Source organism: Carcharodon carcharias, chromosome 3 (genome assembly GCF_017639515.1).
Source record: "Carcharodon carcharias isolate sCarCar2 chromosome 3, sCarCar2.pri, whole genome shotgun sequence".
NCBI lineage: Eukaryota > Metazoa > Chordata > Chondrichthyes > Lamniformes > Lamnidae > Carcharodon > Carcharodon carcharias.
The window spans coordinates 186,600,160-186,618,266 of NC_054469.1; the positions used below are offsets into that span (position 1 = coordinate 186,600,160).

Genomic DNA, 18,107 nt, shown 5'->3' on the forward strand with positions numbered 1-18,107 from the left:
AGATTGACTTGGTAGAGAAACCGTGCATGTTGTTACTGTCCGTAAGTTGTTCATCTCCCACACTCTTTCTACCCACCATTTGTTATGTCGCGGGCTTTATGCTGTACCACTGCCTTCAGGTGCCTGTAGGACTGCTGTTTTTCTCTTGAGGTTTTATTGAAGTTTTCAATCTGCAAAAGCTTTGCACTTACAGTTGCTTAGATCCTGTATCTCTTGGTCATTTTTGTCAAATCAGTCATAGTGTTTCCTGATAGATAGACCAAGGATACCTTCACAGCTGCCTGTTATGGTGGACTTTAGGGTCAGCTAGGCACTATGCACACACTGTAGCTCCTGGTGGCTAGAGGTTGAGAGATTGGCACTGAGCTGCTGATGGAGAAGGGCCACCTTGGTGGTATCTTTGAAACCTTTGGTGTTAGTTATTTTGCAGCGTTGCTTCTGTTGCCTCTGCTGTTTGGAGCTAGGCTGATGGAGATGATAGATTGGTGCAGCAGTCATCAGTACCTATCATGGTGTGGGGACATGTGAATATTTCTGTGGTCCCTTGCTCAAACAATGATGTAGTCAATTGAGAGTCAGTGTTTGGACCATGGGTGCTGCCATGAGGCCTTATGCTTATCCTGTTGGTGGAACAGTGTGTCAGTTATGACAAGGTCATGTTCCAGACATTTTGCCAGGAGAAGGATTTCATTGGAATTTGTTTTCCCTACTCTTTCCTTGCCTATCCGTGCTTCCCAACTCTATTGAGATCTTTGAGGAGGATCAGTTTGTTGTCTATACTCGATCTAAGGTTTGCTTATGGTCAGTGTTGAATTCCTTCTTGGCCTTGTCTGTTGCCTCAAATATAGGAGTGTATGTGCTGATGACAGTGGCATGCTGATTAAATGAAAGGTGAACCAGGCAGTCATGAAGCGCTCACTTATCCCACGGGGAATCACTGGGCACCAGACAAGCTCATTTTTGATGGCAAAGCCCACCCTATGAAGGCATGAAGGCCCCCCCAGAAAAAGGTGTACCCGCTGCCTTGTTGGCCTTCTGCACATTGTGACTCATTTAGGGCAGCAATGTCAATGTCGAGGTACCTGAGGTCCTCGAGCTGAGATGGCAGCTCAGGTCTGTCCCTTATGGGTTGTCCACAAGGGTCCTGACATTCCAGGTCCCAGACTTCACTTTGACGAGTGGAAGAGGCCTGCGCGTGGTTTATTTTTTAACATGGGGTGGCCATTGCACACCGACCACCACATGGTCTTGACAGGGCAGGATCTTGGTCCAGTGGCAAGGGGGGTTCCGAGATGATTGGAGCCAGGCTGTACTGAGAGACATTAGCGCAGTCTGTGCGTGATCACACATGGGTGCATACTGTGACCAGGATAGGCTGAAGCTGACACATCCACAAACATTCACTACCTCCACCACTGATGCACAATGGCAGCAGTGTGCAATATCTACAAGATGCACTGCAGGAATTCACCAAGGCTCCTTAGACAGTATCTTCCAAACCCACGACTGCAAACATTTAGATGGACAAGGGTATCAGACAGATGGGAACATCACCACCTGGAAGTTCCTCTCCAAGTCACCCACCATCCTGACTTGGAAATATGTTGCCGTTCCTTCACTGTCACTGGATCAAAATCCTGGAACTCCCTTCCTAACAGCACTGTGGATGTACCTACACCACATGAACTGCAGCAGTTCAAGAAGGCAGCTTACCACCACCTTCTCAAGGGCAACTAGAGATGGGCAATAAATATTGGCCCAGCCAATGAAGCCCACATCCCATGAATGAATTAAAAAAAGCACAGTCAAACCAGTAACCAAAGGCTTAGCAGGAGATGAGGACAGGCTTTCAGTCATGGCAGTTGTGGAAGAATGACAGTAGACTGGTCCGAGAAACTTTAAATCTGGAAAAGTTTGATCAGATAGGCTGATGCACCAAGGAGAATTCACTGTATAACAGCCAAACTGTGAAACTGCTACCTGGTCATGGCAAAAATCATAGGAATTTCATTCATGTGTGACGGTTAGAATTGTTTAGTTTGGAATATGTCACACTGTATCAGGGTGAAGAGAACTGATGTTAATATGTTAGGATAAATAGTTATCTGAAGAATTAGACACACTCGATACACTGGCACTGAAGTGCATGGCTCAAAGGGTGATAGCAATTGTTGTGATGTCTGCAGAGCCTTAATTAATTAGCAGCCACTTGGCAAATCACGCATGAGTGGGCTTATAAATATGGATTGAATTCTCACACCAATGTGTTTATCCCACTTGGCTTTCGCAGGACGACCTGAGTGCTGGAAAGGTCCAGAAAATGAAAGAGCGATTTATGTCGGCGTATGACATCACTGCTGATGGAAGACTGCAAATCCAGGAGGTAACCACTAGCTCTAGCTGTGTGTACAGTGCAAGTCATGCAGCTAAGTTATGAGGACATGTTGTATTCGAAACAAAATAAATGAAGTAACGGCACAAATAGAATTTAATGGATATCATCTTATAGCCATTACGGAGATACGGTTTCAAGGATAGATGGGAACACCACCACCTGGAAGTTCCTCTCCAAGTCACCCACCATCCTGACTTGGAAATATATTGCCGTTCTTTCACTGTCACTGATCAACTAAATATTCAGGGGTATGTGACTTTTTGAAAGGACAGGCAGGGAGGAAAGGGTGGTGAGGTAGCTTTGTTACTACGAGATAGAATAAGTACGAAAGCAAGAAATGGTCTTGGATCGGAAGATGTAGAATCCATATGGGTGGAGGTAAGAAATAACAAGGGGAAGAAGACACTGGTGGTAGTAGTCTATAGGCCCCCTAATACTAGCTACACTGTAGGATAGAGAATAAATCATGAGATAATGAGGACATGTAAAAAAGCAATACATTAATCATGGGTGACTTTAATATTCTAGTAGATTGGGCAAATCAAATTGGCAGAGGTAGCCATGGGAAGAATTCGTAGAGTGTATTCAGGACAGTTTCCTAGAACAAAATGTTGTAGATCCAACCAGGGATCAGGCTATTTTGGATCTGGTAATGTGTAATGAGGCAGGTTTAATAAATGATCTCAGAATAAAAGATCCCCTAGGAAACAGTGACCAACATTGTTGAATTTAGCATTCAGTTTGAGAGTGAGTGAGAAACTTGGGTCCAAAACAACTGTGCTAAACTTATATAAGGGTAATTACAAAGGAATGAGGGCAGAGTTGGATGGAGTGGATTGGGAAAGGAGTTTAGCAGGCAAGATGGCTGTTGAACAATGGCAGGTATTTAAGAAAATAGTTTATGACTCACAACAAAGATATATCCCAGTGAGGAAGAAGGATTCTAGGAAGAGAATAAGCTAACTATAGTTAACCAAGGAAGTTAAGGATAGTATCAAATTGAAAGAAAAAAACATATGATGTGGTAGAGATTAGTGGTAAACCAGAGGATTGGGCAAGTTTTAAAAACCAACAAAAGATGACCAAAAATCTAGTAAAGAGGGAGAAAATAAACTTTGAGGGTACTAGCAAGTAATATAAAACCAGACAGTAAGAGCTTCTTTAAATATATAAAAAGGAAGAGAGAGGCCAAAGTGATCATAGGCCCCTTAGAGAATGAGGCTGGGGAAATAATAATAGGGAACCAGAAAATGGCAGAGGAGTTGAATAAATAATTTGCATCAGTCGTCACAGTAGAAGACACTGATAGCATTCCAAAAATACTAAATAATCAAGGGGCAAAAGGGAGGAGGGGGAGAGGAAACAAATACAATAACTATCACTAGAGAAAAAGTACTAGGAAAACTAATGGGGCTAAAGGCCAAGGAGTCCCCTGGATATTAAAAGAAGTAGTGACAGAGATAGTGGATGCACTGGTTGTAATCTTCCAAGAATCCTTAGATTCTGGATAAGTCCCAAAGGATTGGAAAACTGCCAATGTAACACCCTTACTCAAAAAGGGAGGGAGACAAAACACAGGTAACTATAGGCCAGTTAGCTTAACATCCATCATTGGGAAAATATTAGTCTATGCTAGTGTCTCTGTAATAACTGAGCATTTAGAAATGCATAATATGATCAAGCAGGGTCAGCCTGGCTTCGTGAAGGGGAATTTATGCCTGACAAATTTATTCAAATTCTTTGAGAAGGTAACAAACAGGATAGATAGAAGAGAACCAGTAGATGTAATATATTTGGATTTCCAAAAGTTGTTCGATAAGGTACCGCACAAAAGGCTGCTTAATAAGATAAGAGCCCATGATGTTGGTGTAGTGTACTGGCATGGATAGAGGATTGGCTAACTAATAGAAGACAGAGTTGGGATAAGGGGGGCATTTTCAGGATGGCAACCTGTAACTGGTGGAGTGCTCAGGGATCAGTGCAGGGGCCACAGTTATTTACTGGGATGAGAGAAGTGAATGTACTATCGCCAAGTTTGTGGATGACACAAAAATAGATGGGAAGGCAAGCGATGAGGAGGACATAAAGAGTCTACAGAGGGATATAGGCAGGTTAAGTGAGTGGGCAAAAACTTGGTAGATGGAATATAATGTGAGGTTATGCACTTTGGCAGGAAGAATAGGTGCTGAATATTATTTAAATGAAGAAAAACTTGCAGAAAGCTGCAGCACAGAGGGATTTGGGAGCCCTTTTGCATGAATCCCAAAAAACTAGGATACAAGTTCAGCAGGTAACAGGGAAGGCGGATGGAGTGTTGGCCTTTATTTCAAAGGGAATGGAGTATAAAAATTGGGTTGTCTTGCACTAGTTAGATCACACCTAGAATACTGTGAACAGTTTTGGTCCCCTTATCTAAGGAAAGATGTACTGGCATTGGAGGCAACCCAGAGAAGGTTCACTAGGTTGACCCCAGGTATGGAGGGATTTTCTTATGAGGAGAGGTTGAGTAGGTTGGGCCTGTACTCATTGGAGTTTAGAAGAATGAGAGGCGACCTTATTGAAACGTTTAAGATTCTTAGGGGGCATGACAGGGTCGATGTTGAGAGGTTGTTTCCTCTTGTGAGAGAGGCTAGGACCAGAGGGCATAATCTCAGAGTAAGGAGGCGCCCATTTAAGACAGAGATGAGAAGGAATTTTTTTCTCTGAGGCTAGTGAATCTGTGGAATTCTTTATTGTAGAGGCTGGGTCATTAAGTATATTGAAAGCTGTGATAGATAGATTTTTAATCAGTAAGGGTATCAAGGGTTATGGGGAAAAAGCAGGAAAGTGGAGCTGAGGATTATCAGATCAGCCATGATCTCGTTGAATAGCGAAGCAGACTCAATGGGCTGAATGGCCTACTTCTACTCCTCCGTCTTATGGTCTTAAAGTTGCGTACACTCGGTTCATATTTCCTTGAGTATAGAGGATTATGGGGTAATACAGTTTAGATGTTAAGAATGATTAAAGGAGTTGACAGGGTAAATATAGTGAGAATCTATTTCCACTAGTGGTGCAGTTAGTGCCAGGGACATAATCTTGAAGCTAGAGTTAGGCCCTTCAGGGGTGATGTGAGAAGCACTCTTCACACCTAGCACTCCCCCGCCCACCAATCCCGGCCTACCCGCCCACAAGGCTGTTGAGGCTTGGTCAATTGAAAATTTCAAAACAGATTGATACATTTTTGTTGGACATATATTATAGGATATGGATCCAAGGTGGGTAAATGGAGTTCAGATGCAGATCTCAGTGAATCAAGGGCTGAATGACCTACTCCTGTTCTTATCTTCCTCAAAAAAGACTTTCACGATTGCCAGCCATTTCAGGAAATCGAGTCAGTTGTAAAGAAACCCAAGAGATTTCCATGTTTTTTGACTTTGTTTTATCATTTGAGTATGTTTTTAAATGGTGTTTGGTAACGAATTTATCTGGAGGAATTACCTGACAGACTGAGAGCGTTGAATTAACATCAATAATGCAGTCATTCAGTTTGGGTGCTTCAGGAACTTGCCTTGAGTGTGCTAATCACATAATTTATATGAAGACATCTGGCAAGCTCCTAAACATCATGCCCTTGGTAGCAGCTGCTAAATTTCCATTAGGTACAGGATTGTCAAAATTGACAGAATCACAGAAGCCAACAGGCTGGGAACATAAAGAGCAGATATTGTTCAATTGGAAATGGTGAAGAGAGTACCTTTCTTAACGGTGTGGTGTAGACCAGCTTAGTCAGTGTTCAACTGAAAAAAAAAATCAACTTCATACCAGAGCATTTTCACACAAAACATTTTTTTTAAATAGGGCATGTTAATAGTCATGCAGCTAAGTTATGAGGACAGATTGCGTACACTCAGTTTGTATTTCCTTTAGTATAAAGGGTTATGGGGTAATACAGGAACATTGGAATAGATGTCCGTCATTCAACCCCTTCAGCCAATTCCACCAATCAATTATACTTGGCTTGTGCAACCTTTTTGTGTGGGGACCATATTTCAATTTTTTCTCACTCAAGGGGCTGAAGAGCAAATTTCAGAAAGATAAAGGGCCTGAGCTTCCTTGGAATGCAATCATTCAGTTTGGGTGCTTTAGGAACTTGCCTTGAGTGTGCTAATCACATAATTTCAGCAGATTTATATGAAGACATCTGTCAAGCTCCTATCCAGAGTTGGATTGCCACTCTGCTCCTAGGGGGGAATTTTCCATGCCCTTTGGGGTAGGGCATATTTGATGGCATGAGTGGACTCTATGGGTCAAGTGTCAAGAATATATAATAATGTCATTGGAAATTATTTTAAAATAGAGTTTAGTGGTGTCTGTGTCTATGTGTGTGTGCCTTAATGGATTAAAGCCAGCTGATCTAGAGGCTTTGATGTATAGAAGAGAAGTAGATTTGAAATGGTAATTAGGTAAACATAGGGAAGTTACACAGTGAAGTGAAAAGGGGGCAATTTGCGTTTTTAAATAAACCATTCAAAAGAATGGGTAAAATATCGCACCTAGCCGGAAGAAGCCAAACAATGTTTTTTTTCCGCAAAGTTTACTAATAAAATTGGTGCTGTGAAAGGGGTTTTATTGTTAGAAGAGGTAAAAATAACCCAGAGATACAATGAGAATTTGCATTCAAAGAGGAAAATATGTATAAAGGAAGAAAAGGCTGTTGGTAAAATAAGAGGGATTCTAAAATCTAAAGCCTCATTCTGCTGTCTGCAAGGGCCCAGAGTTGAAAGAAACTCACTTTGAATTCGACTGCCCAGGGTGTGCTTTGCCAGGGGTCTGTTTTTTACTGTTGCCTTAATGGTGGTGTAACTAGGAGTCAAATTAAATAGGGAATTTTTGTAGTAGTTATTGTAGTAATTTTGTAGACATATGTATGTGCTTACAATCTTTTTTTGTATTAAATGTTTAATTTAGTTTTATAAAAACCTCTCGAGGCCACCTCTCGGTGGTCTTATTACTACTGAATTCAAAGCCTGCATCTCAAAACATACAAATTGCAAAATGGGTTATGACAGTTGTTTCAAGTTTCCCTCTGGGATTTGAACAGCGCAGCCTTTACTATCGTCTGTGTCATAATAGGCAGGAAGGTCAAAAATTGGTTTTGTGACATAGTGAAGCCAGTTTGCAATCATCTGCTCTACCCGTCAATGGCAGGCCGCATTTCCTGCCATCGGACATCAGGAACTTCACTGTAATACATCTGCATATCATTATAAGCTCAGCCCACCAGAATCATCCCCCCACTTTGGATCATCCGAGCACGTCGGCGTGATTGCAGCCAATGTGTTTCACAACAGCATACACAAATGTGCACCCGGCAAGCTGCAGTTTGAGGGGAACTTGGAGGTGAGTGCAGAGTAACATTGTGCAGCGCTCACCAAGGTTGCCTGTTGGACTTCAAGGTTGAGGCACTGGGCATTCAGGTGAGGGCATAGGCTAGTTATTTTTTCCCAGCTGGCTGACAGTGCTGTGCTGGGACAAGGGCTGCCCTGCAGTTGATGGTAGTGCACAATCCCGTGTGGGGATGGAGTGAAGTGACGACGTGTAAGGGAAACCTTGTATAAAGTCACCATTCCTCCACAGCTGAGCCAGTTCAGGCATAGCCACATTGTTGTGATTGGAGTCAGGCCTCTAGCTTATCTGCCCAGTCAAGCAACACAGAGGCATCAAAGTGCCACCAAGTACTCCAGAGCTTTTCACCCTTTGGGTGCAGACTGCAAACTAATGAGCATTTTAATGGACTGCAGAACAATTGGACAACTGGGCATGATGTATGATCTCCTTGCTAAAGCTGGCCATGGAGCAGTCACTGGTGGAGACACTCACAGCCCCTTGCAGTGTCAGCATCCTAGTTTGGACCAGTCTCCCCTGATGGTTCAAGCTAACAGTGCAGCCTTGCAGGGCGGGTTAGGAGAATGCCTGTGCCTGAGCTGAGAGCACAGCATGCAGTCCAGTGGGTGAAGCTGCCGCCATTTGGCCAGGTGGAGTGGGGCCGAGGTGTTCGGGGTTTCGGGCAGCCATGCATTGCAGTAATCTCTGGCAATCCAAGTGGTGGCCAGCACTCTCTGGGATGCGTTAAGGGACCTTCAGACTTAACCAAGAGAGGTTCTTAGGACACCCAAGCTAACCCACATGCCTCTCTCTTTCATCCTGTAGGAGGAGCACATCAGGAGCATGGAGCCTGGTGACTAAGCTGTAGGCCTCATGGCTTACCGAGAGCGGAGACAAAGCAGAAGAGGGCAACACAGTGTCAAGAATATATAATAATGCCTGACTGGCCAGAGGGAGGAGCAGCACCCTCAGGAAGAAGGGGTGGCTGGGGTCCCTAAGCACACTGATGAAGAGGCACAGCGAGCAATTGCTGGTCGGCGCCTAGCGACACCCAGGGTCTATAGATGCCACCTTTCATTCCTGCAGCTAACTGAGAACCAGTGTTGCCGAAGACTGCACATGTCTAGGGAACTGGTCAGTCGCATCTGCTGCCTGCAGCAAATGCGGGTCACAATCTTCAGCCAGAAGTGCCGAGTGGATGATCCATCTCGCCCTCCTCCAGAGGTCCCCAGCATCACGGATACCGGTCTTCAGCCAATTCAATTCACTCCACTTGATATCAAGAAATGGTTGAAGGCTCTGGGCCCTGACAATATTCCAGCAATAGTACTGAAGACTTATGCTCCAGAACTTGCTGTGCCCCTAGCCAAGCTGTTCCAGTACAGTCACAACACTGGCATCTTCCCAGCTATGTGGAAAATTGCCCAGGTATGTCCTGTACACAAAAAGCAAGACAAATCCAACCTGGACAATTACCACCCATCAGTCTTCTCTCAATCATCAGTAAGTAATGGAAGGGGTCATCAACAGTGTTACCAAGCGACACTTGCTTAGCAATAATCTATTCACTGACACCCAGTTTGGGTTCCAGTAGGGCCACTCCACTCCTGATCTCATTACAGCCTTGGCTCAAACATGGACAAAAGAACTGAACCCCTGAGGTGAGGTGAGAGCGACTGCCCTTGACATCAAAGCTGCATTTGACTGAGTGTAGTATCAAAGAGCCCTAGCAAGACTGGAGTCAGTGGGAATCGGGGGGAAAACTCTCCACTGGTTGGAGTCATACCTAGCACAAACGAAGATGGCTATGGTTGTTGGAGGTCAGTCATCTCAGCTCCAGGACATCACCGCAGGAGTTCCTCAGGGTAGTGACCTCAGCCCAACCATCTTCAGCTCCCTCCTTAACAGCACTGTGGGTGTACCTACACCAGATGGACTGCGGATGGGCAATAAATGCTGGCCTAACCAGTGATGCCCACATCCTGTGAATGAATAAAAAAAAAAACCTGAAGAGTGCAGCAGACATCGCTTCCTGATGTTCCCGAGCTTGCATCTGCAGCTCCAGCAACTCCAGAGGCTTGTCATCTGACTTGGACACAGCAGATCTTTGGCTTCCAACAGTCCTCCGAGTGCCGGAAATCTGGGAAGTCCCTGCCATCACCTGCAATGGGCTCACCAGATCCCGAGGCTACTCGAGAACTAGGTCCCAACAAGATGTGTGTCTCTGCACAGATGGAGGGTGTGGATGAGCACTTTGATGGGTCTTCATTGAGGGTGCTTTCAGATTCTTCTTCCAACATGTCGTCAGGGCTTGATTGGAGGCCCTGGGTCATGGGCTCCACTGGCTGTTTCCTAAATGTGTGAAAGCAACAAGAGATAATTAGTGTATGGCAGTGGCCTGTGAAAGAGGACACGTCACTCACAGCATGGTTATCTGATGGATGTTGCACTGCTGGATCCTCACTTGGTAGGCACCGCTGACCTCACCGTCAGCACAGGAATAGTCCAGATCTTTGCCGGCCAGCTATATGTCTCTATTTTCAAAGTCTGTGAGGACCTTGATTTCAGGCAGTCCTCTACCATTCTGTGACCTCTCCCTCTTGCTGTGTGCTAGGTTGCCCTGCATAAAAACAAATGGAGAGAGTGTAAGCAGTACATCTGCCAGGCCAAATGATAAGTATGCTTGGTGTGTGTGGGTGGTCCCATGGATGGGATGAGGATAATGACGGTGTGTATGAGAGAGTGAATGGTGATGTCCCTTGCACTGGTAGAGAGTGAGGGCCCCGTGGATGTGTGATGATTTTGTGAGTGTGTGAGCTGAGTGATGAGAAGAGTGACTTACCCTGGTGGAACAGAGGTGATCATTCGTCCTCTTCCTGCACTGGGTGGCTGTCCTCTTTTGCAGGGCATTGGTACTGACCACTGCTGCCACCACCTCCTGTGCTGGATTGGTGATGTTGCTGCCCCTCCTGCAGCCAGAGCAGGTGTAGAGGTACTCAAGGGATGTGTCACTAAACCTGGGGCTGCAGCCTTCTCAACTTTCAGGGCCATGTCAGCTTTGAAACAGTTCTGGGCTGGAAGCACTGAAAGGTGTATGTGCGGTTGCACTTTAAATATGGCTCCCAGCGTAATGAAATGACGAGGTGATGGCATGGCAGGCAAATCCAACGCTGCTTGCCATCAAGATGGTGTGTTTCCCGGGAATGCATGTTCAATGAGGTGGGATTGGGATGATACGACGTGAAAAGCCGCCATTGCACTCAGCGGATAAAATAAATAAAATCTTCTTCTCCTGCCCGCTTTCGCACTTAATTCAAACCTGGGATGATTCTGCCCCTAGTGTTTTACCTGAATTTTTTTTCAATTCTGTCTCACCCGACCTTCTATCTCAGGCCAGGCAAGGTCTGCGCAGTGCAGTGCGTACCCGGGGCCTAGTGCCGAGGGCAGCTCCGTTGAAGGCAAAGAGGCCACATCCCTTTTTTTATGGCACTAGCTGCCATAAACCTTGTAAGATGAAGGCCCCAGCCAAGATTAAAGGTCCTTGACAGGGTAGGGAGAAGTTAAGTGTCGAAGGCAGGCTTGTCCAAAGTACGACCTACAGGCAGAAGCGGCCCACAAAACCGCTGTATGTGGCCCCCGGAGACGGTTTTCAAAATGCCAGTCAAACAGGTAAGTTTGAATGGAAGGTTCTGCAGGAGCTGCTCCTGCAATCACAGGCCCTTTCTCTCCCACTTTTGCTGCTGATAGGCTCACTCGTGAGCTCAAATGTAGGCCAAGCGACTGTGCGACAAGTTTGGCGGGCCGAGTCCAGAGGGCTTGGGGGCTGCAATGCAACCATGGATTGGACAAGCCTGAATTAGATCATGGATGAATTTGTACCTTAACTCTGTTTACTAGCCTTGGGCCCAAGCTCTTTAATGCCTTTGCCTAACAAAAATACCTCAAACAGTTTTGAAATTTTCCATTGACCTACTGACAGTTCAGTTTCTCATATTCCGTCCCTTCTGTTTCAATGCAGAGCAAGGAGGGAGGCTCAACATGTTTTCATGTTCCCCTTGAGCTAGAAATTAAGAATTTAGTTTTGAGTCCTTTCACTTTAAGGGCTCTCATGTCATAGAAACTTGTAATTGAAATTGAGCTAAATATTTAATTTCAGGTAGAAATATGTTTTCAATGTTTATTTAATTAAGCAACCCAGTCCTGATACTTACAACAGCTTTACTATGTCCCCGGTTACATACATAAGAGATGCATGTTAAAAATACAGTGTCATTCCCCACTGCCCTTTTAAATCCCACTCGAAAGCTAGAGGTCAGCCTTGGTAATGACTCTGGTGCATATCTACATGTAGCCTTTCAAAATTCTGCCGTCTTTATCTCTACCTGTGTATGCAGCACAAACAATGTGAATGCTGGAAATCTGAAATTAAAACAGAAAATGCTAGAAATACTTAGCTGGTCAGGCAGTAGTTGTGGAGAGAAACAGAGTTAGCATTTCAGGCAAGGATATTTCATCAGAAGCAGAAAAAATTTGAAATGTAATAGATTTTAAGCAGATGAAAGGGGGAAGGTGAGGATAAGAGCAAAAGGGAAGCTCTGTGTTAGAGTAGAGAGTGGAAGAGAGGTTAAATGACAAAAGAGTTGGCATGCAGAGCTAAAGGGAGTGGTAATGGGACATGTCTGGAGGAGGTATCAATGGCAGAATGATGAACAGCTGGCATCTGAAAGCAAACAAAATTGGAAAAACAAGAAAATAAAACAAAAACCTGCAAACACAAAAGAAACAGAGAAAAAGAAACAGATGAAGCAGAGTTTACATAGTCTGAAATTGTTGAACTCGATGTTGAGTCCAGAAGGCTGTGAAGTGCCTAATTAAAATTTGAGGTGTTGTTTCACAAGCTTGCCTTGAGCTTCATTGGAACACTGCTGGAGAGCGAGGACAACTAGGTCAGAATGAGACCAAGGTGGAGAATTAAAATGACTGACAACCCAAAGCTCAGAACCACACTTGCAGACTGAACAGAAGTGTTCCACAAACTGGTCACCCAATCTGAGTTTGATCTCCCCAGTGTGGATCAGACCATATTATGAGCACTGAATACAATAAACTAAATTGAAAGAAGTATAGATAAATCACTATCACCTGGAAGGTGAGTTTGGAGCCTTGGATGGTGAGGAGAGACGAGGTGAAATGGCTGATCTTGCACCTCCTGGTATTCATAGAAGGGTGCCATGGGAAGGTGTTGAGGGTGATTGAGGAGTGGACCAGAGTATCGTGGAGGGAATGGTCCTTTCAAAATTCTGAAAGGAGAGGTGAGGGGAAGATGTGTTTGATGGAGGCATCATTCTGGAGATGGCAGAAATTACACAGGATGATCTGTTGAATACAGTAGTTGGTGGGGTGTATGGTGAGAACATGGGGAACCCTATTATGCCTCCGGGAGGGAGGGGAAGGGATGAGAGCAGACATGTGGGAAATGGAATGGACACAATCGCAGGTCATGTCAACCAAGTCCAGGATGGAGAATCCTTGGGTGAAGAGTAAGGAAGACTTAGCAGCATTGGTATGGAAATCTGCACCATTGGATCAGATGTGACAGAGAATCTGGTAAAATGGAATGGAGTCCTTATAGGAAACAGGGTGTGAGGAAGTGGAGCCGAGATATCTGTGGGAGCCAGTGGGTTTAGACTGAATTTTAGTTGATCGCCTATATCCGGAAATGGAAACCGAGAAACCAAGGAAGGAAAGAGTTGGAGATGGATCATGTGAAGGTGAAAGAAGGGTGGAAATTGGAAGTAAAGGTGTTGAAATTTTCCAGTTCAAGTTGAGAGCAGGAAATGCCACCAATACAGCCATCAATATACCAGGAAAAGAGATGAGATGGGGTGAATGAGTAACACTGAAACAAGGAATGTTCCACATATTCAACAAAAAAAACTAGGCATTGTTGAGACCCATGCAGGTACCCATAACAAATGTAGGTGAGAAGAGATGGGGCAGGGAAGAAAAAGTGGAGATAAGATGGGAAGAAATCAGTTCAGTGGGGCAGGAACAAGCTGAAACCATGGGCCTACCAGGACAGTCCTATTTGTGGATTTTGGGAAGGAGGTAGAAACGAGTCATTTAGGGTTTAAGGAATATGATGTTGGAGACCATGGAGGGAAGATCTCCAGAGGAGGTGAGGTCAGTGAGATCCTGAAGATGATAGGTTGATGTATGGTGGTAGGGTCAAGGTCTGTGGGAATATGAGGAAGTGTTGGAGAGTTGTCGTTTGGCCTTTTCAAGGTAGAGATTAGCTCACTACCATCACCCTTGTCAGAAGGTTTAATGGCAATGCTAGGGTTGGATCTAAGAGAATGGTTAAGGGCTAATGGATTTCTGGGCTCGCAGCTCATTATGTATTCTTCGTTGAGAGCAGAGACATCATTAGAGTATTAAAACACCTGCACCTGAGGGAAAGAAATGCTTGATTGACAGCTCTTGCTCTCTGATCGCTGTTCTCAATTTCACAATGTTTATCTACACAAGATGAAGGGGTTTCAAGCACTTATAGTTTCAGCTATTGAAACTTTAAAGGACCTGGATGATTGACACTTTTATTGGGCTGTAGTTAAAAAAAAGTTTTTTTAAGAAAGTGGAACGTTATCAATGACTTTTTTAAAAGCTTTTTCTACACATTCTACTGTCACCATAGCATTTATTGCTTCTATATATTGTGGGTGAATGGGCATGGAAGTTCCAAATCTTGGCATGTGAGGCTATAAGTGGTGGGTAAAGGGGCATACCTTGACATGGGGGTTATGAGAGTCCAGAGGGGGTGGGTGTGGAAATACCTTGACATGAGGGGCCATAGGGGTTATTTAGGGCATACCTTAGCATGGGATGTGCATGAGGGGCCAAAAGGGATGGAGGGGAGCATACCTTGGTAAGGGGGGTATAAGGAGGACCTTTTGAATTTACTTTTCAAAAGTTCCTCATGCAGACTATGGTTCATGACATCACCGAGGTGCCGTCAGTGAAAACCTAGCTTGACTCTACGAAAATTGCAAAGGACTAGGACATGCCTATCCCCATGGCGGAGCCAGCAGGTCGGGAGTGCAGGGTGTGGGCAGTCCTGAAAAACGGAAACCTCGGGAATAGAGTCAGGAACCCTGGAATCAGGTTCCAGCTGCCATTTTTAAAGGGATCACCCATGTCATCCTGACTCTATGAAAATCCAGTCCATTAACTCTTTTTCTCTCCACAGATGGTGTCTGACTTACTGAATATTTCTGGGATTTTCTGTTTTTTACTTTAGCTTTCCAGCATCTGCAGGATTTTGCTTTTATATTGGTACTACTATTAGTGACGTGTATGCTTATTCCCCCAGATGATTTTCCTCCACTACCTCATTTAGGTTTTTCTTTTCCAAGTAATGTGTTGTCATCTTACTTTTCATACCAAAATGTATTACCTTGCTCTTATCTGTGTTGAAATTTATTTGCTAATTATATGCACGTTCTGAAAGTTTTTAATAGCATCTTGTCATTTCATGCAGTTCTTTTCAGAATTGACTATGCCCCAATCTAGCATTGCCCACAGGATGGAAATTGTGCCATGCGCCGCCATATGAACACACTTGACCTCTTCCTCCAGCAGCACCGCCGCACCCTTTTTCAAAGCTGCGCGTGCCCCCAGTTTCATTTTATTCTTCGTCTCATCCAACGCCTCAAGAAGAAACTTTGTCTCTTTCTTTCAGGTGCACAGGAACTCAAGCTCCAACAACTCATCGACACCAACACCCATCCAGGACCCTCCACCCCTGCCTGTCCCTCTGTCCCCATCCTGCCTTCCAATCCCAGCCCCGGCCGTGTATTCACCATACCGACACTAAACATTCAGTGCTCAGCAAAGGACTTAGTTTCATACCCTTACGCCCTCATCTCAATGAATTTCGGGCTCGGCATGATGCTGAACTCTTCTTCCACTGCCTTTGTCTCTGTGCTCACTTCTTTGGGTAGGAGTTCTCTCTCCGTTCAACGGATCCTTTTAACCACCTTCAATATTCTCCCTCCACCTGGACCCCTCCCTCTGGATTCTTACCTTCTCTTGATCTTTTCATTGATAACTGTCAGCGTGACATTAGTCATCTCAATTTCTCTGCTCCTGTCACCCAATCTAACCTGTCTCTCTCTGAAATTGCTGCACTCCGTTCTCTCAGGTCCAACCCTGACATTGTCATCAAACTCACTGACAAGGGTGGTGCTGTGGTTGTCTGGCGCACTGACCTCTACCACGCAGAGGCTGAGCGTCAACTCTTCCTCCTACCTGTCCCTGGACCATGACCCCACCACTGAATATCAAGTCATTGTTTCCAGGACTGTTACTGACCTCATCTCCTCTGGAGATCTTCCTTCCCAGCTTCCAACCTGATAGTCTCCCAACCTCGGACGGCCCGCTTCTACCTCCTACCCAAAATCCACAAACAGGACTGTCCCGGCAGACCGATTGTGTGAGCCTGTTCCTGCCCCATGGAACTCATTTCTCGCTATCTTGACTCCATTCTCTCTCCCCTTGTCCAGTCCCTTTCCACCTACGTCCGTGATTCCTCTGACACCCTACATCATATCAACAATTTCCAGTTCCCTGGCCCCAACCGCATCCTCTTCACCATGGACGTCCAATCCCTCTACACCTCAATCCCCCAACCGGATGGTCTCGCTTCTTGCTCGAACAGAGGCCCGAACAATCCCCATCCACCACTACTCTCCTCCGTCTAGCTGAACTTGTTCTCACACTGAACAATTTCTCCTTCAACTCCTCTCACTTCCTCCAAATAAAAGGTGTGGCTATGGGTACCCGCATGGGCCCCAGCTATGCCTGTCTCTTTATGGGGTATGTGGAACATTCCTTGTTCCAGTCCTACTCCGGCCCCCTCCCACAACTCTTTCTCCAGTACATCGATGATTACTTCGGTGCTGCTTCATGCTCTCGTCTGGAGCAGGAAAAATTTATCAATTTTGCTTCCAATTTCCACCCCTCCATCATTTTGACATGGTCCATCCCTGACACTTCCCTTCCCTTCCTTGACCCCTCTGTCTCAATTTCTGGTGATAGTCTGTCCAACAATATCCATTACAAGCCTATCGACTCCCACAGCTACCTTGACTACAGCTCCTCACACCCCGCTTCCTGTAAGGACTCCATCTCATTGTCTCAGTTCCTTCACCTCCATCGCATCTGTTCTGATGATGCCACTTTCAAAAGCAGTTGCTCTGACATGTCCTCCTTCTTCCTTAACCGAGGTTTTCCACCCACAGTGGTTGACAGGGCCCTCAACCGTGTCTGGCCCATCTCCCGTGCATCCGCCCTCACACCTTCCTCTCCCTCCCAGAAACATGATAGGGTCCCCCTTGTCCTCACTTATCACCCCACCAGCCTCCGCATTCAAAGGATCATCCTCCGCCATTTCCGCCAACTTCAGCATGATGCCACCACCAAACACATCTTCACTTTAACCCCCCCCCACCCGGTGGCATTCCGCAGGGATTGTTCCCTCCGAAGCACCCTGGTCCATTCCTCCATCACCCCCTACACCTCAACCCCGTCCCACGGTACATTCCAATGCAATCGCAGAAGGTGCAACACCTGCCCCTTTACTTCCCCTCTCCTCACCATCCAAGGGCCCAAACACTCCTTTCAAGTGAAGCAGCATTTCACTTGCACTTCCCTCAATTTAGTCTACTGCATTCGTTGCTCCCAATGTGGTTTCCTCTACATTGGAGAGACCAAACGAAGACTGGGTGACCGCTTTGCAGAACACCTTCGGTCTGTCCGCAAGCATTACCCAGACCTCCCTATCGCTTGCCATTTCAACACTCCACCCTGCTCTCATGCCCACATGTCCGTCCTTGGCCTGCTGCATTGTTCCAGTGAAGCTCAACGCAAACTGGAGGAACAGCACCTCATCTTCCAACTAGGCACTTTACAGCCTTCCAGACTGAATATTGAGTTCAACAATTTTAGATCATGAACTCTCTCCTCCATCCCCACCCCATTTCCAATTTTTCCCCCTCTTTTTTTTTCCAATAATTTATATAGATTTTTCTTTTCCTATTACTTCCACTATTTTTAAGTATATTTCCATCCATTGTTTTATCTCTACCTCCTATTTCGATCCCTTCCCCCCACCCCCTCCCCACTAGGGCTATCTGTACCTTGCTGGTCCTGCTTTCTACCCTTAATGAGCACATTCCTTTAGATAATATCAACACCTCTTTGTCCTTTTGTCTGTGACATCTTTTGGTTACCTCCACCTATCACTGGCCCTCTATCCAGCTCTTCTTGTTTCCCCCCCACCCCCACA

General features: G+C 45.3%; 1 protein-coding gene across 1 annotated transcript in view; it reads left to right on the plus strand.

Moving 5' to 3' along the window:
• scgn (secretagogin, EF-hand calcium binding protein) overlaps nucleotides 1–18,107 on the plus strand; it is a 70,231-nt gene that overhangs the window by 14,662 nt on the left and 37,462 nt on the right. Inside the window, exon 3 of the mRNA XM_041184377.1 lies at nucleotides 2,291–2,383. Coding sequence (XP_041040311.1) covers nucleotides 2,291–2,383 — 93 coding nt within the window. The remainder of the gene's footprint in view (nucleotides 1–2,290; nucleotides 2,384–18,107) is intronic.